General features: G+C 39.5%; 1 protein-coding gene across 6 annotated transcripts in view; it reads right to left on the minus strand.

Annotated features, from left to right (window-relative positions):
- Positions 1-27,483, minus strand: part of LTBP1 (latent transforming growth factor beta binding protein 1) — a 388,845-nt gene that overhangs the window by 109,222 nt on the left and 252,140 nt on the right. For 4 of the 6 annotated variants that reach the window (XM_058668100.1, XM_058668098.1, XM_004582724.3 and 1 more), the window contains 4 exons: positions 16,568-16,690; positions 7,865-8,032; positions 5,226-5,453; positions 3,071-3,093 (listed from right to left, as the gene is read on the minus strand). In XM_058668100.1, coding sequence (XP_058524083.1) covers positions 3,071-3,093; positions 5,226-5,453; positions 7,865-8,032; positions 16,568-16,690 — 542 coding nt within the window. The remainder of the gene's footprint in view (positions 1-3,070; positions 3,094-5,225; positions 5,454-7,864; positions 8,033-16,567; positions 16,691-27,483) is intronic. The other 2 variants (XM_058668099.1, XM_004582728.3) reach the window with 1 other exon arrangement.

The following is a 27,483-nucleotide window of genomic DNA, read 5'->3' on the forward strand; positions in this document are numbered from 1 at the left end:
CCCCCAAAAAAAAAAAAACACAGAAAACAAACAAACAAACAAAAAACCCACAACTGTATGACATTGAAATAGAACTCATGCTGTATGGCTACTCTGGCAAATCCCGGCAGCGCTTCAGCCATACTGATCCACAGAAACACCTTCAGCCATTTTCTTGGGGCCCAAAGTCAGGCAGTGTAAGCAACTGTCTTGGTCCACACATTGATATTTGGGACCTACAGAAGAGGAACGCTAACCTCCTGAGGAGGACAACAACTTTCATCATGTTGCACAACGATGATCAGACACGATGGGTACGGTAGATGGGCCATGATAAACTATCACATCTTTAACCAGCCACCCCAGGCCCCTAACCTCACGTCTGGTGGCATTATACCTCCACCTCTCTGAAAAGCAGAGGCTGCACAGAAGGGCAGGAATTGAGTTCTTAGAGGGAGACATGGGGCTTCTTCACATACCTCTTTACCCACTGTGCCCCTTAACCTCACCAACCATGCCTCAGCTTGAAGCTGCAATTACTCAGGGTTCATGAAGATGGAATCATTTGTCTAGCTTAGGATCCGTGCCTTCACCCACAGCACTACAGGGCCAAGGGGTTCACAAAATCACCTCATTGAGAGTATTCATCAAAGACTCCATCATTGCTGTCCTACAGATTGCCTCTCTGGCTTTAACTATTGTTGTCTTCCAGAAGGCCCATTCCCCTGAACTTTGTCTCCCTCTCCTTCCTCTCTCTGCTGGCTTCAATTACCACCTCTTTTCTGCTTCTGAAACAGATAACCTGCCTGAACATTCCACCAAAGATCCAAATTTTTAAGACTGAATGCTTAGAGAATAGCTTCAGTTTAGCTATGGGGGCACTTTAAAAAGTTTTATGAAATCAGAATTAAAAGATACTCGTTTTGGTGGAAAATCTTAGGAAACTCATGAATAATGCTTAATAGTATACATTTCCATCAACTTTTTGAAGATACCTTGCACTCCAGATTCCTCAAATCCACTCTCCCCAAATCCATACTGACTCTCATATAACTTTATAATTGCCACCAACACCTCAGTCATTACTCCATGCTCCTCCAGATTTAAAGTTACTTTTTAGAACTCCTGTCTCTTTTCATCCAAACTTGGCTTATCTGCACTACTCCTTTCATTATTCACTATTTTCTATACTCACTGTTCCCACAACCCTGAACTGGACTCATTCTCTGACTCTTCGTTTATTGTAACAATTCGATTAGCTTCTAGGGCATCACACGCTCCCTACTTCATTTAATCCCGCTGCCACTCATCTTCCAGAAATAATGAGCACTTACTGCTTCCTCCCACACTTCTCCCCCTTCTTCATGATACAAAACCAGTTTCATATTATCTAGGAAAGACCACCTCAACCCATCTTGACTGCACACCCTTCCCACACAACTCATGCCCAGTGCCATCAAAGATTGGACCATGATCAGATATGAATCCACTCCTGTAGTTTAAAAATTTTTTCTTTCCTATCAGTAGGAGACAGTAGAGCACATCACTTCTGTATTTGATAAGTAGGGTCAAGTTGAGGACATGGTCTTTCCCCATTGAACACAACAGCTGTTTGTGATTCTAAGTTTTCTAAAGTAATCCCAAACTCTTTCTAACAAAGTCCTTTCAACCTGTTATCTTTCCTTACATTTTTGCATGCATAAATAGTGAAATAGTGTTCTTATTCCTCCACTCATTTTTAATTTCCTGAAGTTTTGCTTTGTTTTTAGAAACAGAAATAGAGAGGCAAAAAAAGTTCATTTCAACTGGTTTACTTCTCAAATATCCACAACAGCCATGATTGGCTATAGCCAAAGCTAGGAACTAGAAGCTCAACCCAGGTCGTTTTCCAAGTGGCTGGCATGGACCTGGTCACTTGAGCCATCACTACTGCCTCCTAGGGTCTGAAGCATTTTCATGAAGCTGGGGTCAGGAAGCAGATCCAGCAAGCAAACCACGGTAATCCAGCGTGGGATTCAGGCATCTTAACTGCTAGACTACATGCTCATTCCAACCTTGAGACACTGCCATGGATCAGGACCATAAAAAGCAGGACTGCATTTTCCCCATGACCACTTCTGAAAATAAAATGCAGCAAAAATATGCAAGAACAGATTCAGACTGCTTGCAAATGGGAGCTATCATAAACCTAATCATACACAGAGAACAATACTAGGTCATGACAAGGATATCAGATATCTGGCCACACAAAGTCTAAAGGATTCCTCTCAGGTATCAGTCTGAACTAAATATAAAATTCAGCCAAATTATAAGCTACTAGCACCGCACCTGGGAGATGCTGAGAGCTGTATATGAACACATACAATATGCACACAGGTTGTACTTTGGTTCAATTTAACTCATTCCTTAACAAGCATTACCACTCCAAAACTATGTTTTCATCCTGGATTATTCAAGCACATATAGAATAACATGGTACTCGTCCGTATATTTCTAAGTATGCCACAGTGAAAGTTAGTCACAATATTTATAACTTTCATCTAAACTTCACATAACTGGTACCTGATTTTCATATTATTAATAAAAGAACCAAACCAAGGTTCAGAAAAAGTTTACTATCACACAAACAGGTCTTATTCCAGGAATGCCTGAATTCATTGATATGTCTCTCAGTCATAGACTCATTTTACCCTAAACATATTGACAAAAATTTCTCTATAATTTGTGCTTCACCCTGAGAGTACATTGGATAAATGTGTTAGAGCCATTTCATATAGCCCAGGTGATCAACTGAGACTCTGAATTCTGTTTATGCCCCTAATTCCCATTAGTTCCCACCCTTTTCCTTAGGACTTCAAGTTCCATGGGAAGAGGGAGTTTTGTCCAATTTGTTCTTCAGCATCTTCCTAGCCTCAAGAACAGTTCAAATCACGGAGCAGGTGCTCGGTATTTCCTGAATGGATGACAGCTATATTTTCTTAAACCAAATTATTTATAATAGGCACATCATTGTATTTTTAAAAATCCAAACATTTTAACGAAATTATTTTAAAGAAAAAAGACTTGCCAGTAACAAAAAAATATTTTTTACCTTCTCAGGGGATACAGTTGCCACTGAAACCAGAAAATAAAAAAGGGCATTAGTACAATTTATTCATTATCTCTAATTTGAAAAATATATAGTCCATCACACCTCTGAAAGACTTAATACTAAATCAAATGCAGAATTAAAACCATCTGCTATTTTGGAGAATTTTACACATGATGAACACAGAATTACTTTCATTGCCATTCCATTCTTCATTTATAGGAACTCAAGCAAATGTGACGAAGTTCTTTCAATTCTCTCATTCAGGATTAGGGTAAACTGGAAAGTTAAAGCAGGTAACACTTTCTGATATATTGCCTTACACCTACACTAAGTTTTATGGAACTTCTCATATTGTAAAAAACATTTTCCATCACTGGTCAGAGATTTATCCTTAACATTTGAACAGTATATAGTGTTTGAAATGCATTCTGGTATCAACAATTTAAAAGAATGCCATTTATTCCAATAAGCAACATGAAAATCAGTACTTTATTCTTGAGACATTTCAATTTTTAATGAAACCCTTTGTGCTAAATTACAAAATAAATAAAGCCATCAAGAGCCAATTAGAGATTAGCATCACTATACTGAATAAATCACATATTAATCATAACATTACTGCTGTGAGGATTATGCACTTTTATTTGGAAAGACATGTTTGTCCTGAACCAATCTTAGAATTAGTCCTCAAGCCTTGGGCCAAACCTCACTGCCTTTTCCCCCTGAGTCGATGTTTCCACTAATATTAGTATACAGGTTTGGTGGGTATGTTAGCTTCAAATAGCAATCACAGCAGTAAATACAATCAGAATCACTGCTGCAATTGTCTTGGAGTTGGAGACAGGTGCCAAAACCTCCACAAGTTATAAGGCATAATCTTAACCAGAGACTGTTTTATCCTTCCTATGCAAAGGAGTAAGAGTTACAAAGACCTGCTCATGACATCCTAAATATACAGGAGCAAATGAATCAAGACTGTCTATCCTAGGTGGATTTCTCCCTGCTTTACCTAACCAGCCAAGAAGCTCAGGGAGAGAGAACCAGTGGGACAGAAGTCAAGCCCACAGATGTTCAGAGTCTGGGACAAACTCCACCTGCTGGCAAGTAGGCTGCCCCAAACTCGCAGATCTTCATCTCTCTGGGTGTTCTATCTCCTTATAAGATCCATAATTTGTCTCCATTACTGCTGACCTAACAATCAACTGTGAATGGCCAACAGGAACTTTATAAGCATAAAAATACAGATAGTCTTCTGCACAAATATAGAAATGTTGTTGCTTCCACAAAGAAAATTTTTGTGGTAGCCCAGATATGCCAAGTATCAGATGTACTGATTAATATAAACAGTTTCTTCCCTTCCCTGAAGGTCAAAGAGATGTCAGTCGATTATCTCCAGATTCCCTCTGGAGTGTAAGGCCTTAACCATTTTCTTGGAAAAAGTGTATCTCTTGGTGACATTCTTCATATGACATCTGACCAGTCATGGTCCCATCTCTACCTCTCAAGATTCTCAAAAGGTAGACACAAGGACTGTGTCAGATGCCCAGATCACTCTGAACGACTGTCTCTTGCCCTCTGCCCTTCCCCTTCCACTATTCCCGAATGCCTGCTCCACTGTTGCACAAAAACTCAGTTGAAGCTTTAACTTTCTAAGGTGGAGTCCATTGAATAAAGCTGCTATTTATTAGATGACCCTCTAGCCAAATAAATGAATAGGGCTATTACCTAAAAGATCTAAATCACTCTTCAGGAATAAACATCAAGCATCAGTAACCTCCACATTGCTAGACAAAATACTGAAATTATTATGAAATGTTTTACCTGCTGAATACAAATCATTCTAGAGCAGAGCTTCCCAATTACAGATAATTTTGCAGCTACCTCCACCTCCACTCCTCCCCCCACCTCTATTCCAGCTGGGAACATCTGCAAAGTTTGGACACCTGTCTTTGTTGGAACACCTGGGAGGCAGGCATGGGACATAGAGGTTAAAGATTACAGATGTTGCTGAACACCCTGTAATGCCAGCACCTCACCAACCAAAGAATTATCTGCTCTAAACTTTCAACAATGCTAAGGCTTGAAAAAACTTGTTCTAGAGGAATATAAAAAGGAAAAATCAGAGCAAAGACACACAGGCCATTTTTACTCTCACCTTCGGGCTCCGCCACTCCTGGCCCATGTTCCCGGGAGAAGGTCAGGGCCTCCACTGGCTCTTCCTTGGCTGGGAGAGGTGGAGGATGAGTACTTTTAGCAACAGGTTGAGTGTTCTTTGGCTTCACAAATACAGGTCCTTTACCTACATGGTGTTGGACTGGCCTGCGTCTATGAACGCCAGAAACTGTATAACCCATTCCACCAGGACAGATTTCCTTAAAAGCAGCTAGATTTGGGATGGGAAAATATTCCTTTTAAAAATCTAACAGTGCAAACTCATACAGAGGAAAATATCATGATGAATATGTCTCAATAAATCACTCATATAGTTACAATTAAAAACTTCAAAACAGATGCAAAATGTTAGCAAATTGCTTGAATTTCTGGTAAACTTGTGCATATTTATAGGAAAAATCCAAATTCCTTCTTAAAATATGTTTCTCCCCTTGTTAGCCCCTTAACCTACCCAATCAGATATATGCATTATACATATAACATATTTAGCATATATTTTATATATCATAACCAATTAGAAGATACAATACTAATGCATACTATGTTACATAAGACATACATAGCTATTAGCAGACATTTTATGTATAAGACTCTGTATATATATATATATATATATTACACAGCTCATGCTATGTGTATGTGTAATATTAGTCTATATTAGACTTTCTTCTTATCCTGCTTTGGTATGATCTGTTACAACTCCATGAAATCTCTGAAGAAGATCACAAGCAAGAATTAAAAAGAAAACAAACAGAAATCACCGTTCATGAAAACGAGGTGCTAAAATTGTCATGACTTATTTTTAGGTGAACACCAAAGCCACAATGAAGTTAAGCATGTCAGTGGGCTGGAGATGTTGACTAATAGCAGAAAGGGGAATTTCTGGAAGAGAGTCTGAAAGAACTGAAAAGGAATCCCGCAAAGTTGAGACATGCCACAAAGAAAGGACATGCCATGAAAGCTATAGCAACATGTCCAAAAGATGACGATGAGGCAAAAGCCTGGCAATGACCAGAGGATGAGAAGAAACACGATGCCCTGGAATCACTATTTGTACCAAAAATAAGTGGTTTTGCAATCTTTAAAAGAAAAAAAAAACAAACTAGACTCGGCACATGAGATTCGCAAACCTTCAGCGCATAATCTCAACAGCTAAGTCAAGGGGAATGCCAAGGATAGCCAGGCGGTGTGTGGCCTGAGCAGGAAAACTCCACCTAATCCCCCTGCTGTTAGTGTTGGAGGCAAATTACCCCAAGTAGACACCAAGGAGCTATGGTCACTTTTTCATTTCTGCTTTTAAAACTGAAAGTCAACTCAGTCATCTCTCACTTCCACTGAACAAGAGGTCTTCTATTGAATGTTCTGGACCTAAAATAAGTTCTCAATATAATTCAAACTCTGAATACACATTTCAAGCCAGCTAAGATATTGTTTTCCTAAGGATCATATACCAAATGATCGTATCTCTTATTTAAGCAAGAAATACAATTCATCATTGAAAAGAATACATGTTTCCAGAAAAAGTTTTTCTATCAAATTCTGAAATATTAATCAACTACACAGTTTTATGAAAAACACTTGACTGCTCCTTTGCAAGAATTAGTGGATTAGATGGTGCAGGAGGGCTATAGGGACATAAGTGTCTAAAGTGATGTAGCCTGCCAACAAATTACCTATATTGTACTATCCTTGGCCCTAACAGTTTTTATAGTCTAACCACAAAGGTGCATAATGATATTTCAGTTTACATTTAAACTCTGGTGACTGTAAGATACTGCTGTAAGATACAGCTGTAAGATACTGCCTGGCTCTGTGACATAATGCCATTTCCTAGGCAGGAAGTAGCACATCAAGTAATCACTAGCATGCTGTTTAGCAAGTCAGGGAACCTGAAGCCACTCCTTCCTTAATACCATACTGAATATTTTCAGGTCACAGTTCATTTTCTTTCTCTTAACTGTATATGAACCTACTTGAACGACTGATGATGGGCTGGTAGAAGGTAAGGTGTTTAGACAGAATTTCCCCTTTTCAGGGCTTAAGACAACCCAGCCATGCACTAAACTGAAGGAAAATGAATCAACTTCACACTTTTCTGTTCTGTAAGTTCCTAATGGGTTTTGGCAGCATCTGCCCTTCAGTTACTTATTAATCTTCATAACAGAGTCAATCACGAATATAATCTCCTCCTTCTCCAATTAAAGAAATTAAGCATGAGATTCAAAAATTAAGTGAATGAGTCAACCCAGACAAGGTCACAGTTACTGGGAAGTGTGGATGGGCCAATTGCTATGAAAGCAAAGGATCCTTTAGCCCCACTGGTCTTCCTGTATTTGGTTATCAGCTTTTGAACCCTGGAAGTTGTGAATGAAGTACAATGGTTTTCCTTGATATTCAAAAGGCAGTCTGATGTTATCTAGAAATAAGAAAAGCTTTTTACATGTAATGCTTCTCACTGATTCAACCTGGCATGCCTATGATCTCCACAAATGTGACAGAAACACAGTATATTACCAGAAACTAAATTGAAAGTCAGCAACCCAAAACAATCCCAGCTTCCCAAGTCATCTTGAGCACTGTGTCACTGGGAATGTTGTGGAGCATGCAGTTGGCATGTCTTACCTGTGCCTGGAAGGGGACATTTCTCACAGTGTGGGCCCCAGGCCTTGCCCACACTACAACAGCAGAGCTGCTTGGTGAGGTGCACAGACAGAGGGTGCATGCATTGCCTTCCAGAACTGACCAGTCGGTAACAGGGCCCTTTCTCTTCTGAGACCATTGGAGGATCCGCTGAAGCAGAGATAAAGCCTGACGTCACGTAAGAATCAAAAACCAGACCGACTTCTCAAACCATAATAAAATGAACCATAAAGCAGGAATTAGAACTTGTCATTCAAAATAAACCTATCTAGACCTAGGGCATCTCGATTAAGAGACAGTTAACCAAATGAGTTGTAGAGTCCAGTGCCAAATGTTCTGGCAGGGATTCTTCCTGTTTGGTCCATTCTTCCATTTGAAGTTGGGCATGTGTCCAAAGTGAAAAGAAACAATTTCACCAAAACTTTGCCCAAAATAAACCTAGTCATCTTCTATCGGAACTACAACTCACTTTCTTTTTCTATATGGAAGCCACAGCAGAGAATGTTCTAGGGAAGCACTTGGCAAGTGCCCAGGCTCATGGTTGTTGCAACCCAGTAACCACATTGCTCACTTTTAGGAAAGTGGGGACTTTCAGGCCCTGGTCAGGTCTTCGCCAGGCCTTTGAATGGGAATAGGAGGCAGATCATAACTTATGACTCATAGTGCCAGCTAAGCCCACTGATCTAGCCCATACAACACACAGAGAAGGAGTCAATGGTATGCTCACTCACTCAGAAAAGACAGCAAAAATTCTCCAGGCTATAGTCATCTGATAACTTATTACTAATCTTCAACTTGTCTACTAAGAGTAGAATGGTCTAGCCATGCCTCAGCCTTGTGGGGACACTGCGCAAACGGGATAGGTAAATCCAATCTGCCTGCAAGAAGTTCATTTTCAGATGCAAATTTAGAAGGACTACATTCTACAGAACCAATTAAATTGCTGAATCCCTTCTTCCAATCCAACCCAACTCCTCCATATCATCACCCAAATGATTTTCCCAAATACCTTCCCTTCATCCAGCTCCTCTAGATCCAGTGCCTCCCAAGCACCCATGCTTCCTGTCCTTCATGCTCAGATATAAATTTTTATTCTTCTAATGAGACTGATATCTCAGATCTAGAGGTAACAATCTAATTACTAGGCTAAGGCACAGCAAAAAACAAAAAAGCAAGGCGTTTATAAACAGACCGAGGCTCAAACTGTGAATCTACCTCCTGCAAGCAACATAGCCTAGAAAACCCACTTTGGCTGTGATGGTTAACTTCATGCTTCAATTTAGCTAGATGTGGCACCAAGATATTTGGTTGAATCCTGATCTGGATATTGCTAATGAAGGTTAGTGGTCATCATTATTGTTGCTTTCTTGAGATTAACAATTTAACCAGGAGACTGCAACTAAAAGCAAACTATTCTTCCTATTTGGGGTAGGCTTTAGCCAATGAATTGAAAACCTTAAAAAATAAAACCCAGACCAATCTCCTCTGAGGAAGAAGAAATGCTGCCGACAGGCTGCCCTCAGACTAAGAGCTCAGGTTCACACCCTCCTTGGCTCTCCAGCCTGCTTCTGCCTCCTGAAGGGTGGGACTCGCCAGTTTCTTCCAGCTGTGAGCCACCTCCTTGAGATAAATATCTCCTTCATAACATATATGAGTACACTTTAAAAAGTTTATGGAAACTAGAGTTGAAGTTTATATTTTTTCAGAAAACATTTTTTAAATCCATGTATATCCAAGATTTCAAGTTCATAGAAAATGAACATGAAAAATATAGACTTATATAATTACATAAATACTTTTCAGGGAGAGTGGCATTTGTATCAAGGAATTGGTACACAATATGCCGTATTGATTCTGTTTCTCTAGGGAAAACCTTAATATACTGGTTGAGGCTCAGTAATTTAATTACAAATGGTAGGCTCACTGTAAATATTAGAAATAACATATGCTTAACCCTTATTACAGAGGACAAAATAGAAGCAAAATAGAAACCACCACCTTGCCTGATAATAAAACTGGCCATCCCCACCCTCTCCTATGCATTGCTGCTCAACTTGACTAGCGTTTCACAGTAGGCTGAGCCTGTAAAAAGGAGATAGAGCAGGAGTTTTGAGGGAAAAGACCTCTTTGAAGCTTTGAAATGTTCAGTGTGTCTGGTGAGGTCCTAGTTCCTTACAAGTGGTACAATAGAGAAGTCTAATGCCTTCCCTTTCCCTCTGCTGCTTGCTTTCTGACATCCATGCAAACAAGCCATGAATTGTCAGAGTTCATGGACAAAAAGGCAAAGAAAATCTTCAAGCAGGATTATTACCCTCCAAAGGATAATACGTCCCCAGAATTACTGAGCACCTCTCAAACAGCTCGTGCCTGTGTGTGCCTGAAGGTACGGGCCTGCACCTTAACTGTCTTTAGAATCAATGCAGAATTTTAGAATGGCTCATGAAGGATTTTCCTCACAAATTTTCTTTCCAAATTGACTGTTTGAGGTTTACAACAGAGATTTCCATGGAAACAACTTCAAATTATCTCATTAGAGATTTTACACATGGTGGGCTTAATTATACTAATCGCATTACTGTCAGTCTTAGCTCCCAGGAACAGGAACTATTCAGAGAAAAGTTGAGTTTCCTCAAATTCTCCAAGCCGGTGAACCGTGACACTGGAGTCCATTTAATTCTTCTCAAGCACACTCTTATTCCCACCTCACCCATAGAGCTAGGCACTATCTCAGGGACCACACCTCTTATCCTCAGCTTGTCTCCCTACCGCATACTCTGTTTTGAAGCAACCTACCACACCTGTATCCAAATTAAGCCAAAAGTCTGAATGAGCAATTTAGTGTTTCATGGGATTATTTTGTATATGCTAATTACAAGCCATTTCTCCTTAATTAAATGAGTCTCTGGTTGTTGAAATTACATGCACTGCACTAAGAAAAACATAAAATCTTAGGCATTTTATTAAGTAAAAATCTTTGTCTAATGCACTATTCCTTCTCCAACTTCTTGATGTCAGTTTTGTGAGTCCATTATTTCCTAACCCAAATGTTCCTCGCATGTTGTATCTGGGATACTTGTATTCTCTTGTTTTGCTTTGTTTTTGCTCTGAAAGCTCCCAAAGCAGATCAAGAGAAGTTCTTAAATATGGGAGTAAAAAGAGAATCATCAGCGTGTAGAAGTCATCAATAAGCCAACTGTCCGTGAGGCAGGGAGTGTCAGCTAATGTTCAAATTCAACGTTCTGACCTACCCCAACTGCACATAAAGGAAAGCAACTAACAAATCTGCTGCTTCAAAGGTGGAAGAGCAAGGAAAACCCCATGGAAAAGGTCTGGCATACATGCTCAACTTTTGCAGATGCTCCCATGACTCACAACTTCTTGGATCTACAACTATAGACCCAAACAACGCACTGATACCTCAGGGTTCTAACAGGGTGTGCCCTTTAAAAATGCCTCAATTTTCATGCCTAACGTACTACCTAGTATTCTTCTCTTACTTCAAATGACTTGTGTGGTAATTCCAAATACTGTATGATTAAATATCTCCAGCATTTTTTACCTTCCAGGACACATGACACATAAACTCAGGAATAATCTGTTGCCCAGAACAATGCAAGGCCAACTGGGGTTTTCTGTTGTCTGCACATCTGGCAAACCCAACATCCATTCTACTCAGAAGGCTAAATGAGAAGGATAATTCATTAGTATGCTACTAATTTAAAATACGGCAATATAATTATGCACTATACATGAGTCATATGGTTTCATTTCACACCAACAAAAATAAGATACGCCAAATTTCTTAATAAAAAAGTGTAAATGGACCTGGGGTGCAAAGTGGCAGAGGTTTAGAAAGAGGGATAATGGTAAGTTCTAATATGCGACCATTTGAAAACAGGGCTTTTTCAGATTGTATTTTCTGCAGGGTATGTGGCTAACGTTAGAGGGAAAAGATTACGATTCTTTACCTAAAAGGAAGATGTTCCGAAGGCCTGATGCCTACTGGAACAGACAGTCTCATCATGAAAATATCTTTTGCTATTCATTAGAGAAACAGGCAAATATTCAAAATCAGCAATAAACAGAGCTGTGTACCCAAGTACATTATTGACTTTTCACCACAGATCCCATGCTAGAGGCAATCCCATCACAAAGGTAAAGCTCTGTGGTTTTATGTATATTATTTGGGTTTCTTAGTGGTATATTAAAGAACTTACACTTAGCTATGCTTCTAATTATGGGACTGGGCAATAAACTCTCACTATTCTTTCAAAGATGTGATGCTCAGTGTGAATGACAGATATCATTACGCAGATAAAAATAAGTTCAGCACTTCAAAGAAGCTGCAAAGTACAAAGGAATTCAGAAGAGAACAAGCATATAAAAGTTGAGCTATCCCTACCAGACCGTTGTCTCTCCCACTCACAGCTCCCAGATGCTCCCTCTTTTTCTGGAAGGAAACCCCTCATGATGGTTTCACCCATTCAAAGCTGGACATTCTTACAGCCATTCAAAGTAGGATGCAGGTGCTGTGTGGAGCAGGAGCAGGGAAAGCTGCCCAAGGCATCTGAATGGTAGCCTTCCCACATGAAGGCACCCTTTATGGGAAAGACTATGAAAAATAAATTGTAGGAGAATCAAAATAAAATAAACAATAAGTCTATGGCACTGCAGTGTTAGGCCACATAACCCACAGTGTGGTAGGTGAGACAAAATAGTACTTTAATTATATGGCTTTCTCCTATCCATTTGGGTCATTTTCTTCTTTCATATTGAATACTCAGCTGATAGAGTAAGACAGAACCATTTTAAAATACAGGTTCAACTCATCTGGGCTTATGACTTCTGGAACAATTCTTAACTTCTCAGCATCTCAATCCCTTACTTTCCAAAATAGAGTAACGGCACAATTTCCTAGAGATCTTCTAAGTACTTAATATGACGAAGCATGTAAAGCACTTATCACTGTAGCCAAGGCTTCAGTATGTAGCAAAGATGATCAGTGCCATAATGTGGTTACTGTTCTCATCTACGAGCAAGCAGCCTGCAAAGAGCTGTCTAACGTGTATGTCATGGTGCCACAAGACCACCACAGGAGGGAAGCTAGGAGCCAATGCTGAGCTGCTCACAGCGGAGCTGGACGCAAAGGAACAGGCACAGATAAGCGCTGAATATCTAAACCAAAGGAAATAAAAGTGTTCAAGCAGACACAAGCCCCCAGCCAAGCACGGCAGAACCAGGTAACCATAGGTGAAAAGCACTAGTTCAGGAAGGAGAACTGCAGTTTCCCATTGTAGGATAAGAGAATAAAACTCATCTCTTAAAGCTGGTGGAGAAACTAAATCGGAAATGGTGGGCATAGGTATGCTTGGCATTCAGGAGGGATTTACTCTTCATCTCCTGACTTCCAGGGCTATGACAGAGGTTCCTGCCATATATGCATGTATCTTAGCTCTTAGCCTCTATCTGTGTCAAACAGCTCCCATCCCTGGGTCAAGAATAATATGCAACAGTAAGAGTACAGGCTTTGAATTCTTTCCCCTGAGTCAACCTGGGTACACACCCACATCCAGAGCTCTTCAACTTCTGCAAAAAGTTAATTGCAGCTCAATGCCAGAAGGTCTTGTTCACTATATTTTTCTTTAATTTCCACTGACAAGTCCAAAAATGTCTCCTCACGATAGGTAGGGACAAGTCCAGAGAATGCTCATACAGCATCCTAAGACACAGTCATGAAGATTGGGGCGCTAAATGCCAGGACTCTCTTACTTTCTTCCTTTTGGGTGGGTGAAGTCAAGGACAGAGAGCAGACAAGGAAAATGAAATGGTCTAATGCTTGGTGGGAGTCAAGGGATTTTGAGAGTGTTTACCTCCATGAATTTAAAGAGAGAGCAGCTTCCTAGTCCTTCCTAGTCTTCAGTCATTACCAAATGCCACTCTTGGAGTTCAGAATCAGCCACACCTTTTATGACCTGGACTATCCTAAATTCTTGCTGCCTGACAACACGATGTTAGTCTCCACCATTTGCTTGCACAATCTATCTCTGGCTGGTTTTATGCCTCTCTAGAGCACATGAAGAAACTTCAGAAAATCTGTTGGAAAATAGAACTAAGAGGAGTTTATTTTGGTACAAAAAAGGGGAAATGCATGCACTTTTATTATAATACTTCTCACTCAGAACTTTGTACAGACCCCTCATTTGCATTGATTTAAAAAGCTTTTATGCACCAAGATAAATTCAGCTTTTAAGTCCACTTTCCATGAATTTCTGTTTCAAATGTTACACAGTAAGTCTACACGGTGCCAGTGTGTATGTATTCCTAGTCTCCTACCACTTCCCGGGGACTATCAAGACCACCTCCAATTTTCCTTCCCCCATTCCCCTTTACTCTGAATCATCACCTTCTTTGCTGATTTTTCTCAGCTGTCTTCAGATATGTCTTACCTATTTCTTCACAAAATACATCAACAAATCAGTCTGCGCCTACTCAAATCACAGATCCTAAAAGAAATCTATGCAACTGTATGATGTTCCCTGTGGTAAATTCAGAAACAGAAATACATCTGCCTGCTCACCATTGCTCAAAGCTTAGGTTTTAACTCCAAGGTCCAAACTGGAATGTTTCACTAGCAACAAACATCTCTTACTACTTATCATTTTAGCCATTGTAGCTGAACCGTAAAATTGAATTCTTTAATTTTCAAATAAGAATGGATGGTTGTTTAATATGTTCAGAGTTATTTGGGCAATGACAAGGAAAATAAATACTAGAGGAATGTGCAAGTGTTTCAAAATTCTCATTGGCAGGTTTCTAAAATTTTGTTAAAACTTGGAAGTTTGCCTTTAACACGAGACATCACATCTGGTCAAAGTTTCATAAAACACATTGTAACCTGTTCTTCTAGCTTACCTAGCCTCCATCCCTCAACGCAAGACTAACCAAACCACAAGCCATATCATTAAACACACACACACACACACACTTCTAAGTTCTATAAATAAATTCTTAATTACTCCTTAAGAGAAAAATCTTCCAAGATAATTCTGTATCCCAGCGCTTCAGAATCTTTTACACTTAAATTATTCTACAATTTCAAATATTTATTCATGTAACTCAAATCAGCCAAAAACTATTCCCAAATTATATGGCTATTGTCTACAATGTGAATTTTTGGCCTGAAATGTCCAAGTCCTGGCATCAATTTTCGAGCGTACCTTGTAGGCAAACTTCATTTAATGGTCTGATTTTACAATTTCGCCTTCCCTCCCATGCTCTGTATTTAGGAGCCAGGTGCTTTATGGTCAGAAGTAACAGTCAAAAAAAAAAAAAAAAAACTAAAAGGAAAAGAAGGACTTACGTGCAATATTTCCTAATCTGCATTTGATAGTTTTTTAAAGGAATAAGCAAATAGTAATTAGTAACAACATTTCAAAAGACTCACAAAAGTAATATATGAGACTACCTTCTTATTTTACATTTGACATTGGTTCCTCATTTATACATATCACACCTAGGGCACAGAGTTCGAGAGATATATTTAGCCAAAATTAAGCCATGGACTGCTCATGGGCAGAGGTCAAGTTTAAAACCAGGGACAAGTAGGATATAGCTTAGCATAGACCAAGCCATGTTAAAAAAAAATCTCACCAGGACAGAAATACAGACCTGCTCTTAAATTTTTGCTTAATGTTGTCTACAATGGTTTTAAAATGATAAAATTTCAACTTTATTTGCCTTTGGCTTTTAAAAATTTGCAATGCTTACCTACTTTTATAACAGGTATGATTTCTTTAATAATAAAGTTCAAATTTAATAATAATTTAATCATAATCTATAATATAATGTATAAATAATAATAATTTAATAATAAAGTTCTACATTTGAGGACACTGTCCTTAAACTACTTCCATCTTTAATAATGACTACACCAGAATAGTTTTTAGACGCTAGGCCATGGCACCGGGCCCCTACCAGAATAGTTTTTACGGGGCTGGATTCTCTAGTGAGACTATGTTCAGAAGCCATATTAGAACATGTGGCTGATGGTGGATTTTTGCTCTTATCAGCAACAACAAGAAAAGTCTAAAAAATTAAATGCAGTACAAAATGGTCTAACTTCTGGGGCAGGTTAGTAGCTTTGGAAGTCATCAGGATAGAAGATTCAAAATTAGTGCTCAAGTAGACAATCTGAAACATAGAGCCTTGGTAACTTTTCTAGATTGTTCCAACTAAGAAAATACAGCGAAACCTCATTAAATCATGCTCCACTGACTCAGATTCTGGAACAAAAGCAAAAGCTGGGACAGGGTTTAATCCAGTCTACAGAACACTCAAAAATATTTATGAAGGAGAAATAAGTTTCCATAACTCAGAAACCACAATGTTAATATGCTAATTTTAGGTAACTCTTTTCACTGAAGTGCCTTTATTTCCAGGGCATGGTTATTCTTTACTGTGAGTTGTAATTATTATATTTTCCTGAAGGCAATAAAAATGCATTATGGAGAAGGCTTCATCACATAGATTTATTTACTAAATCAGGCTGGCTTATTCCTCTTGTCTCATTCACTACTGAGGTTTTCCAGTAAATTTACAACCGTCAGTTGACCACTGAGGATGTCCCTTCTACTGAGTAACCCCCCAGAGACAACTGATCCAAAAACAGAAGTAATCATTACTTACGAACACAACTTGAAAAGGTAGGATCTGGTCCAAATCCCATTTTGCAGGTACATCTATAGCTGCCCATGGTATTCAAACACTCACCATTAGGGCACACACCTTGTAGCTGGCATTCATTAATATCTATAGGAAAACAAGATTGTTTTAGAAGAGGTAGTCATGCCCTACAGAGACTATGCTTGTCAATTGCATTTACTTTCTTTTTCACTGGAACAATCTTACAGTTGTAGAAAAACAAAAACAAAAACAAAAAGATACAACAGGTAGAAATGATCTCAGGTCAAATCAATGGAAATGTCTAGAACAACTACAATTTCTTTAACAATTATTTATTCTGTACCTCCTACATGCTAGGTCCTCGCTTTAGATGGTGAAGATATGCTAGTGAACCAAACTGACAAAAACTTCTGGGCTGCAGACCACTAACATTTTTAGTGTGAGTACAGCTTATACTTTACACATCCCACAGCTATGGTACAAACTAAAGTAATGAAGAACAAAGTTGTTCCAATTAGAAGAGCCATCATGAAGTTAACAAAGCTAAATTCAGAAACTGCCAATGTAGATGCCTTGACCTAGGCAAGCCTACAGCATTGAGGAAGAAGATTTCTTCAGGTTACTAGAGTCTGGGAGAAGTTAGCCAGACAGGAAAACAGAGAGAGAAGGAATTCTGTGGGTGGATTGTGAAGCATGAGCACACAGAACTGCCAGGGGAAGGGGCTCAGGAAATGATGAGTGAAACCACGGGCTGGAAAAGAACTCCTTGGAAGGCAAATCACTGGAAACAGAACTGGTAGAAACCAGGCAAGGTTTGTATCCAATTTTATTGAGAACAAGGAGCTCTGTTAACAGTCTCTGAGTAGCAGACAATGGTCATTATAATCAGGCTCCGGGAAAATTTACCTGGCCAGCACATGTCTGAGAAGAAATTGAAAGCCTGGTCACCGAAGTACTCATGCAAACAGGACCAGTCAGGGTAGTGAGAGCATGGATCCTAAGACATGAATGAATCATTCTTTAAAAAAAGATGAGCAGTTGACAGTGCATGGTGCTTGACTAGACAACACAACTCTAGAAAATAGAAGGGAGTCAAAGACGTCCCTCAGAGGCTGAGAAAGGAGAAAACACTTGCCCTGAACGGCCTACCTGGGTGTGGGGTTAGCCACCTTCTGCCCTCAACAGCCTGGATGTTTCTGTACTGACTGTACACTACAGCTTACAGCTCACCTCCTGTAACCCAGAACCTCCCTTGCTATGAGACTGTCATATCAGCACCATTACCAACTCAACTTTGCTTCTGACTGCCAGCTTCAGTGGTGGGTTGCTCTCCGCCCTAACTCTTAAATACCTGATTTACAATCCCAATCTTGTGCTCCCTTCCAATGCTCTGCCCTCAGCTCTCCTCAACACTGCTTACTGCCTTGATCACGATGCCATACAGGAAAATGCAGGACAGGAATCAAGATGAAAACAGTCCAACCAAAAGGGCCAAACAAACCTACAGGTTACAGACAAAAAGGAACAGGAGACTCCACACAAAGCAGATTCATGAAGACTCTTCCTATTGCCACTAGTCCAATCAGCCTGTGCCACCAATGTCTGCCTCCCCTAAGTGGTCACAGGAAACTAGAAGCATAGATTTCCTTAAAACATACTCTCTCACTTTCAAAACAAATCTGTGTTTCTTGTAACTGCCTTCATTTTTTCTCAAATACCAAAAAAATGGAAATTAAATTTCCAAGTTTTCTCCAATTCATATCATGTACTGCATGTTGTTTTGGTCAGGAACAGATCACATGTACAATGGCTATCCCAAAGATTACAATGGAGATGAAAACTTCCTATTACCTAGTGGCATCATGGCTATTGTAACTTCCTGGCATGAAGCATTACTCACACTTGCAGTGAAGTTAACATAAACACCACACTGTGTTCATATTGTGTGAAAGCATGGCACATACAATTATATATGGTGCATAACCCTTGACGCTAAATAACTAAGTTACTGGTTCATGTATTTTCAGCAACATACATTTGTTACTTTAAAGCATACTCCATCTGTTAATTTTTTCTTATAAAACAAGTTCCATGCATGGTTGCAGCAGCATCACACAGCTTATGTTTGCCACATTTCTGGATTGTACAGACAGCTGATGTTTGATGACTGACCTACCCTGTCTATCTAGGCTTGCGTAAATGTGCATGAAGATGCTTGCATGGTGTTGAAATTGCCTGAAGACACATACCTTAGAGTACACCCCACTGTTAAGTTATAAGTGACTGTCTATACACTTAGGTACAATGCTAGAGTTGTGTGTGCATGTATTCTATGGAACTATCACCCAGATCGTGAGTAGCTGGGATCACCTCAGAATGCAACTTTGTGACTCTTCCCAGTCAACCATCACAGTTTACTACTACTTGGACTTTCATCATCAATTAGTCTTGCTTCTTCTTCAACTTCACATGAGGGGAATCATTTTATGTGACTTTTACTTGTTATCATGCCTGCTAGAATCATCAGTTGTTGCAAGTGAAGTAACTCATGGTATCACTACTGTGTTTCACTGTATGGAGATATCAAAATCAACTTATTCAGGCTACTCCTGACAGGCAACTGGGCTACCTCCCATTTTGGACTATTCCTAACAATGCTCTGTGAGTGTAAACATGGTTCATCAGATCCTGGTCCTCTTTACTCTGGAGTATACACTCAGGGGCAGAATTCTGCAGAAGTAGAGAAAGCCCAAGTTCACTTTCATAAATTGTCAAATAGTTGCCCAACGCAGCTGTGCCCAATTTCCATTTGCAGGATCAACTGCTGCACATCCTTGTCAACTCAGAGTCGGTCTTCCCACCAAGTGCAGTCTGTGGTGAGTGAAGACACTAAACACTTTTTCACATAATAACCATTTGGATATAAAAAAAATCCTGTGAAATGTAAAGACCTGCAGGAAAATAACAAAATCACTTATTTTGCTTGCCTCCAAGCACTCAAGGAGAATCAACTGGCAATTCTCAAACAGAGGTGTGGTATGCTGGTCTGAGGGACACCCTAGAAGGTCCCAAGAACTGAACTGCAGAACACACAGTGAGTAGGCACAATGGATGCTAAAGTTTCTCAGACATGGGTGGTCCTCCTGACAAAGAACTGCTCTAGCAAAGATGTCAGTAATGTCCTGAGAAACTCATACATCAGTGATGGAAATATCAATTTATAGGTACAAAGAAGACATTCAAAGCCAACCTGCCCCAAGAAACAGATAGGAGCTGGCAGCAAAGACTTCTTGAGTTTTATCTACTTGTCTCAGCGTATGTTCTGTGTTAGAGCATTTTTATTCCTGTCTCTGAGGCTGGCCTTGGCCTCAAGATAAACAGGCACTTCAGCTGGAAGCCAGAGACTGGCTGAGTTACTGAGTTCAGGACTGCGTGGTTTGTGATGTGCAAGGTCAGAGTCTTAGTTTTAAATGTGGAATCTGGATTCTGAATGGCTCACCAAAAACAACCATGATCGGCAGACCCATTTCTGGAGCCCTGTCCACCTACACAACAGCTTTAATGATCTTTTAAAAATTTTATTTTCATGTTTTATTTGAAAGGCAAAAAGAGGAAGACAGATATTTCCCATCTGCTTGTTCATCACCAAGTGCCTGCAACAGCCAAGGTTGGGCCAGGCTGAACAAGTAGCCCAAAAGTCAATCCAGGCCTCCCACATAGGTGGCAGGGACTCAAGTACTTGAGCCAACACCTGCTACATCTCAAGGCATGCACCCACCAGCAGACAGCTGACAGAAGCAGGAACGCCAAGACTTGAACCAGGATCTCTCATATGGCATGTGGGCATCCCAAGCAGTGTCTTAACCATGGTCATCAATCCCACCCCTCTGCACCTCTTCAAGTAAGGCAGCTCCTTCCACATACTTTCAAGACTAAAGCCCCAGGATAAGACAGCATCTGTGAAGAGAATTTACTCACAAGCTGAATCTGAAAAACATTCTCCTCTTAAAAAGTAAACACTTAGAAGCAAACTTTCACATCTAGAAAGTAGTTCTTAGTTTTTCTGGCACTTTACTTTTTGCAATCCTAACTATGGTCTGGAGAGAATTAAGGGAGGTTAAATAGTTTCTATCCTTTGTGTTGAAAGGGAACACAAAATAAAAGGTTTAGGCCATAGGAATTTTAAATGAAAACCTCAGAAATTAATAAAAAAATCTTGAGCAACCGTCTAGGTGACTATTAGAGGTGGTCAAATTCTATAAGCTCTGGGAAAGCAAAGCAATGAAGAGATTTGCAAAAACATCAAGAATAAATCATGGCTCAAAATGCACACGTTTCATCTGGGCATGTGACACTAGAGACAGTGTGCAGGAAGAAGACAATAGGCCAACATGTAATAACAGCATGGATCATGATCGTCAAGTTGGGAATTGTAATTCTACTTAGACTTCAAATTCTGAGGCTAAGGTTATTTTATAAAAATCAAAAGCTGTCAGTTTCACTCTACTTTTGATAATTTTATTAGTAACCTATTTGACAACTACGACATCTCAGAAGTTTCACGTTTTTAAAGGTCAACCAAACTTCCTTCATGTATTCTAACTTGAAAGTATCTTGGTACTTCGTATCAGAAAAGAAAGATACAAAAACAATGAGTTTATTCATTTTCATCCCTCTGTAAATTCCTGAATTTCTCTGGAAAACTGTGGGATTCTATCTTTTACAGGAAAGGTATGATCACTGTACACAGCCTACCTACTGAATTACATAACAAAAGCCAAATGAATGGCTGAAAGAGTAAGTACTCTCACAGGGCCAGTTGCCTGCCTCTATAGCTTTGCTGACTTGCTGTGCTGGAGCCATCTAGTAGCTTCTAGAAGCAGACACAAGTAAACTAACATAGCTGCATGCACTTCTAGGAAGCAGGAAAAATCAAGGAGCTAAAGCTAGCAAGAAGGACATTTACGCCCATCCCCACTTACTGAAAGGATGTATAGTGGTCTAACAGACCTCAGGCCACTGACATCCCAATTCAAGTACACCAGACTATTATGAGTCTAGGCTGGTTAGATACTGGCAATGCCTTACAGTTTAGCCTACTAGTACAGGGACAGAAATTAACCAGGGACAGAAATGTCTCATTTTATCATGGTTCACAGACACTGTGTTTTATGTTTAGCAAACTGAAAGTAATCCTGGGACAAGCAGTTCTACTGGTACCATTTTTCCAACAGCTCAAATGAATGTTAGTATTTTTAAGCAACAAAATATTTCAAAATTAAGATGTATACATTGTTTAGACATATTGCTGTACACTTACTAGACTTAGTATAGCATGAACACAACTTTTGTAAGCACTACAAAAACAACAACAAAAACACATGTTTATGCTGTAGATGATGTTTTATTGCGATGGTCCAAACCCAAACCTGCAATTATTCCAGGATACTTTTGTAGCATAAAAGTGAACAGTAGTCAAAAAATGTTCAAAAACAAGTGTCTCTTTAAACAACTTAACATATAGAGCTGAAGTATCTGAGCATCAGGGATAAAAACATAATAATCTAGAGTGTAGAGAGGATCTTCACCCCCGGAACGTATACAGAGAACAATCTTACATGCCCACAAGTTCCTAACTCTAATGGATAGTGAACAACACAAAAGTAGCTATTTTCATTTTATAGAGATAATTTTCCCCTAGCCACATGTTTTAAAAATGAAATATTAAGGAGCCTGGGTAATCTAGTGAGAGAAATATCTCACCGTTGGATTACATAGCATACTGAATTTGTTACATAGAAATAGTCATTTAATTTCTTCCATCCGTTTCTTTCTCTGTACCACAAAGGGGCAGAACCAGATAATCCTCAAGGTGACATGTAGCTTCAATATTCTCTGACTTCAAAAGATTCTGCCAGCTGCCAGAGTTGAAAACGCCACAGAATAAAGCCTGGCATTTCACGCATAATGTATTATGAATAGCAAAGTTGCTCCTTGAGGATATATACACCTTTGTTCACCTCTTTTCCTGCGAGCAAGCATGTATGTTTAAGAAACGAAGTAGGAACTGATTGTCTTCTTACTGCTGTGGATACATGCAGGAAGTCAGGCATGTTCAGTAACCAGCAGGAGTTCAGGACAATGTGAGAAAGGCACTTGAAGACCTTCACACTGAATAAAAAACCATGAACCTTTCCAGAGTCAGCTGAGTACACTCAGCTTTTGCTGATGAGCAGAGACTCCCTTAAAGAATTCCATTAGCAATGTGTGACTTTCTCTTGACAACAGGAAAAAATACCTCTTGAGATAAATACTTTTCCAAACCAGACCAGTTGACTAATAAGCAATTTCACTAAGACCACATGAGTATTTCTTAAACTGTGAAAGAGGCAGTTTTCCAGAAATATGTGTACCCAGTGTTGGCACATGAAGACACTTCTCAGGGACCAGAGGGGCTTACATCCCCTCCGCAAGAGAATCCATTTCTAGATCTGCAGCTTTCAAATGCTTCTTGTTGAACTGATTTGCCAAAAAACCCCACTGGCTCATTTTTCTTTTCTATTTTCTCCCTTTACCTATTTATAAAGTCAACACTTACCTTTTGGTCAGCCAGGATCTTTCTAAGCTTTCTAAATGCATTATCCTGTGATGGAACATTCTCAAAGGCACTGAGAATCCCAGAAAAGGTGATGAGACTGATTATTATCATAAGGAGGCTTGGTTTTGCTGACTAGGTTACATGGTAGACAATGTCCATGAACTAAATCAGCCAACTGAGAGTTGAAATATACTACAAATGAATCTATTTCATTCATTTGATTTTTTAATTTAAAAAACATTTCAGCTTAAAATGTAAACTTTCCCCAAGTATTTTAGGATATAAGAGAGAAACAGTAACAAAGACCAATACTTGTAGAGCAATCCTGCCTGAAATATTTTGCACAAAGTGCAAGATTTTGGGATCAAATGCTAACAAAAGAACGTTTTAGCCAAACATGTTTGAGAGCCACTGCCTATATTATATACACTGCATGAAAAGATCTAAGAAGTGCCTTTAACTGAGCTTTTCCTACACACTTGGCTGTGGGGTTCTTTTTAGACACAGTCTATGAACATCCCTCTGGATTGGTGGTCTGTGGAGAACATTCTATGAAATGTTGCTTTCTCAGGGTTGCCCCAGAAGCTAATGTATGGCCCCTGTGTGGGTGTGCTGCTTCTTCTGAAGCCTCATGGCTGCCTGAGCCCCGTCCCTCTTCCCGTACAGATCTTTATAAAATGATAATCCACTCCATGTCTGCACTCACTGGAAGGAGTCTAATCACTGTGGGAACAACTTTCTTCCTTTCCATGCTTCTCTCTTCAGGGTAACATGACAAAAGAATTAGCAGAGCCTAGAAAACAGCTTGCGTTCATTTCTGAACCAATGTGCGCCACACACAGAAGATGCTGCTCAAAACATACCACACACATATACCCCTAGCTGGCCTCACAGCTCTGCCTACAGTCTACATACCCTAAAGAAATTTCTCCTCGAAATACCGCAACAGGAATCCATCATCGGCTCTCCTCATCTCTCGTGACACAACAGCCATCTTCCCTTTGATTTTTTTCTAGTTCCAGAGACGAAGGTCAACAAGCTACTAGAAAACACGACGTGTTAATAACTCACTTCAACACTGTCTTTCCTGAGGAAACCTGAGTAAAATAAACAGACATTTCCTTTTTTGAATCCTGTCCCAGTGACTTAAGCAGAACAGGAGGCTATACCAGAAGAAATGATCTTAAAGTGCTAATGAGTAGGTCCTAAAATGACCTGAAAATTTTGATAGGGTGCAGATCAAAAGTTACTTCAATTCTTCCTGAAAATACTGTGCTTAAAATAAGGACAAGAAAGGAAGGGAATGACGGAGGATGATTGGGAGAGGCAAGCAGGGTTATCTTCTTAAGAACTGAATGAAAGAACGAAATCTGCTCTTTCTGTACTAATTTTTAGAAAGTACTGTGTCTATTTAAACCAGGAACTGCAAAAGTTATTCTAAGATGTCCAGGACATAAAACAGCACTTTCAAATCAGCATGGTGCTTATTAATTCCCTCTGAGCCATTATTTGGAGCCAAGTGTTGTGCCACAGTGGGTAAATCTACTACCTGATAACCTACTTCCAATACCAGAGTGCTGGTTTGAGTCCTACCGCTACTGTTTCCAATCCAGCTGCCATCTAATGTGCCTGGGAGCAGGTACTTGTTAGCAACACTACTTAGGTTCCTGTCACTCATGCAGGAGACCTGGGTGAAGTTTCCAACTTCTACCTTCGGTCTGGCCCAGCCCTGCCTGGGAGAGAGAAACAGCAGGTAAAAGATCCATCTGTGTATCTTTTTTTTTTTTTTCATTGTATCTTTCCGGTAGATGAAAACAATTGAATAAGCAAGTCTTAAAAAATTATGATTTGGCTTCACATTAAAGTACCCCAGCATTTATGGGATTAAGAAACTAAATACAGCAGGACATCACAATGAATCGCTGAGAAACTAAAGCAAAGACTATTAGGTGTTCGTAAGCGTGTTGATCTGAGTTCTCAAGTGTGGCTGAGAGACTCCATTACTTCCCAAATACAAAGCTAGAACAATGTATTGTAAGTTTCATCTTTACGCTCACACTTCTCTCATGTATTTTTCCTATTCCTACCAGAGGGAAATAAGCATAACAATTCCTCTATAGTAATGGAAATAAAGGGAATTTGGGGGGCGGGGAACCATAATTGAAAAGGAATGCTGCATAAATAGAGAAATCAAAGAACCTGATGAAAGATGGGGGAAAGGCAGTGAAAAGATTTTAGTGAAAATATCAGTGGCTGTTATTCCATTAGCCAGAATCCTGAATTCTGAAATTGTATAGGCCATATTCTATTGAATGAAAGAACACATACTGCATGACTTTGCAAGTTCAGAGAGACAATACTAATCTGTGTCCCTAAGAGAGAAAAGAAAGAAAAGGAAAAGCTTACAAAAGAACAAGGCAAGCAGTTGTGGGGTGCAGGTAATACCCTATTTCTTGAGCTGATAGTTACACAGCATTTACTTTGTGAGCTGTTTACTCATACAACTGTATTCCCTATCACTTGTGCACTGTTCGATACATAGGTGACACTGACAGGAAGCTGACTTAAAATCTAACTAGTGTGTCTGGCATACCAGCCTAGGGGTTAAAGTCTTTGCCATGCATGTGCCAGGATCCTATATGGATGCTGGTTCACGTCCCGGCTGCTCCAGTTCCCACCCACCTCCCTGCTTGTGGCGTGGAAGAACAGTGGAGGACTGCCCAAGGCCTCGGGACCCTGCACCTGCACGGGAGACCCAGAGGAAGCTCCTGGCTCCTGGTTTCCAATCAGTTCAGTTCCAGCCAATGGGACTACTTGGAGAGTGAAACAAAGGATCTCTCTGTCTCTCCTTTTCTCTGTATAGCTGCCTTTCCAATGGAAAATAAATGAATCTTTTACAAATAGTATTAATTTCGAATTTAATTTTAAGAATTATGGGTTATTTCCTCCAATATTTTTTCCATATGAGTCTCAAGTTGAGATGCACAATGACCTCACAATAATGAAAATTAAAAACTCCTTTTTTTTTTCTAGAGCAAAATGCACCCTTACATACTAAGTTAGCATAAAGTGTAAGTGCAACAGACTGATGTTAGCGGCTCAGGGGCAGACATTTGGGCAGCATTTAAATATCCTACTTCAGATCCTTACACTCCCTACGGGAATGCCTGACCAATCCCAGCTCCATCACTTCCGCTCTGGTTTCTTGCTAATGCATGCTCTGGGAGGAGATGATGGTCAGGAACTTGAGTGACTGTCACTCATGCGGGAGGCCTACACTGAGTTGCTGGCTTCAAGCCAACCTGGCCCTAAATGTTGAGGACATCTGGGGAGTCACCAGTTTTAAGAGCTCTATGTCTTTCTCCTTACCTTTCAAATACAATGAAAGCAAATAAAATTGAAACTTTAAAAGATAATAAGTGTAAGTACCTATTCTCCTACTTGTTGCTGCATAACTTTGTAGCTTCCCCCTTAAAGTGGTAGAGTCTGTTTAACCATCTGACTTTCTCTAGACCCTGAGATACAGTTAAAGTGACCGTGTGCCAAATCCAAGCCAAGGTCTGAGAAGCAAGGATGTAGCAACTGGGTTACTGTGCCAGCCCAATCCTTACTATTATTCTTCTTACTAAGCAAATTCATTATTATTTTTAAATAAAATTCATCTCCTAAAGTGAAACTTATGATTAGTAAAACTTATCTTTTAAAACACTGAAAAAGTGGTTCTACTAAACAGGCATTCAATGCAAACTAGCAATATAATTAAACACAAAAGGTGGGTAGGCAACAATAAACAAAAAGATAACTCTAATATCAGCGAAGGAGAAATCATCAAGTGGAAGTTTTTGTTAAATTGTTACGAAAAGCGAAGGGAGTAAAAGGAATAAAAATAAGCTTCAGATTCAAAATGAGCCTGCAAACTTGGTTAAAAATCCCAATTCTTGCTTGCTATGAGAACTCTTGAAGTTAGTGATTTAAACAAGAATATTCTCCAGATGCAAATAACTTATGAAACAGCTTCACAAAGATTCTTTTAAAAATTTTAGCCTGTTATAAAATGAATACTTCTGAATACTTCTTAAGAAAAAGAAAATACAAAACAGGAACAGAGTTGATGAAAACCTTGGAAATGGAAAACATTCTTAGAAATGTCACAGATGGGAAAAGTAGAGCGAGAATTAGAAAACTGGAAAACTGAATTGATACATTCATTCAGAATTTCACAAGAGGCAAGAAAATTAAAAAACAAAAGATTTTTAAAGAGACTTGAAAAATGAACAGGCATTTCCAAAAGAACAAATTCTAATGGCTAAAAGACATACCA

The sequence above is a fragment of the Ochotona princeps genome, chromosome 8 (genome assembly GCF_030435755.1).
Source record: "Ochotona princeps isolate mOchPri1 chromosome 8, mOchPri1.hap1, whole genome shotgun sequence".
In the NCBI taxonomy this organism is placed as follows: Eukaryota; Metazoa; Chordata; class Mammalia; order Lagomorpha; family Ochotonidae; genus Ochotona; species Ochotona princeps.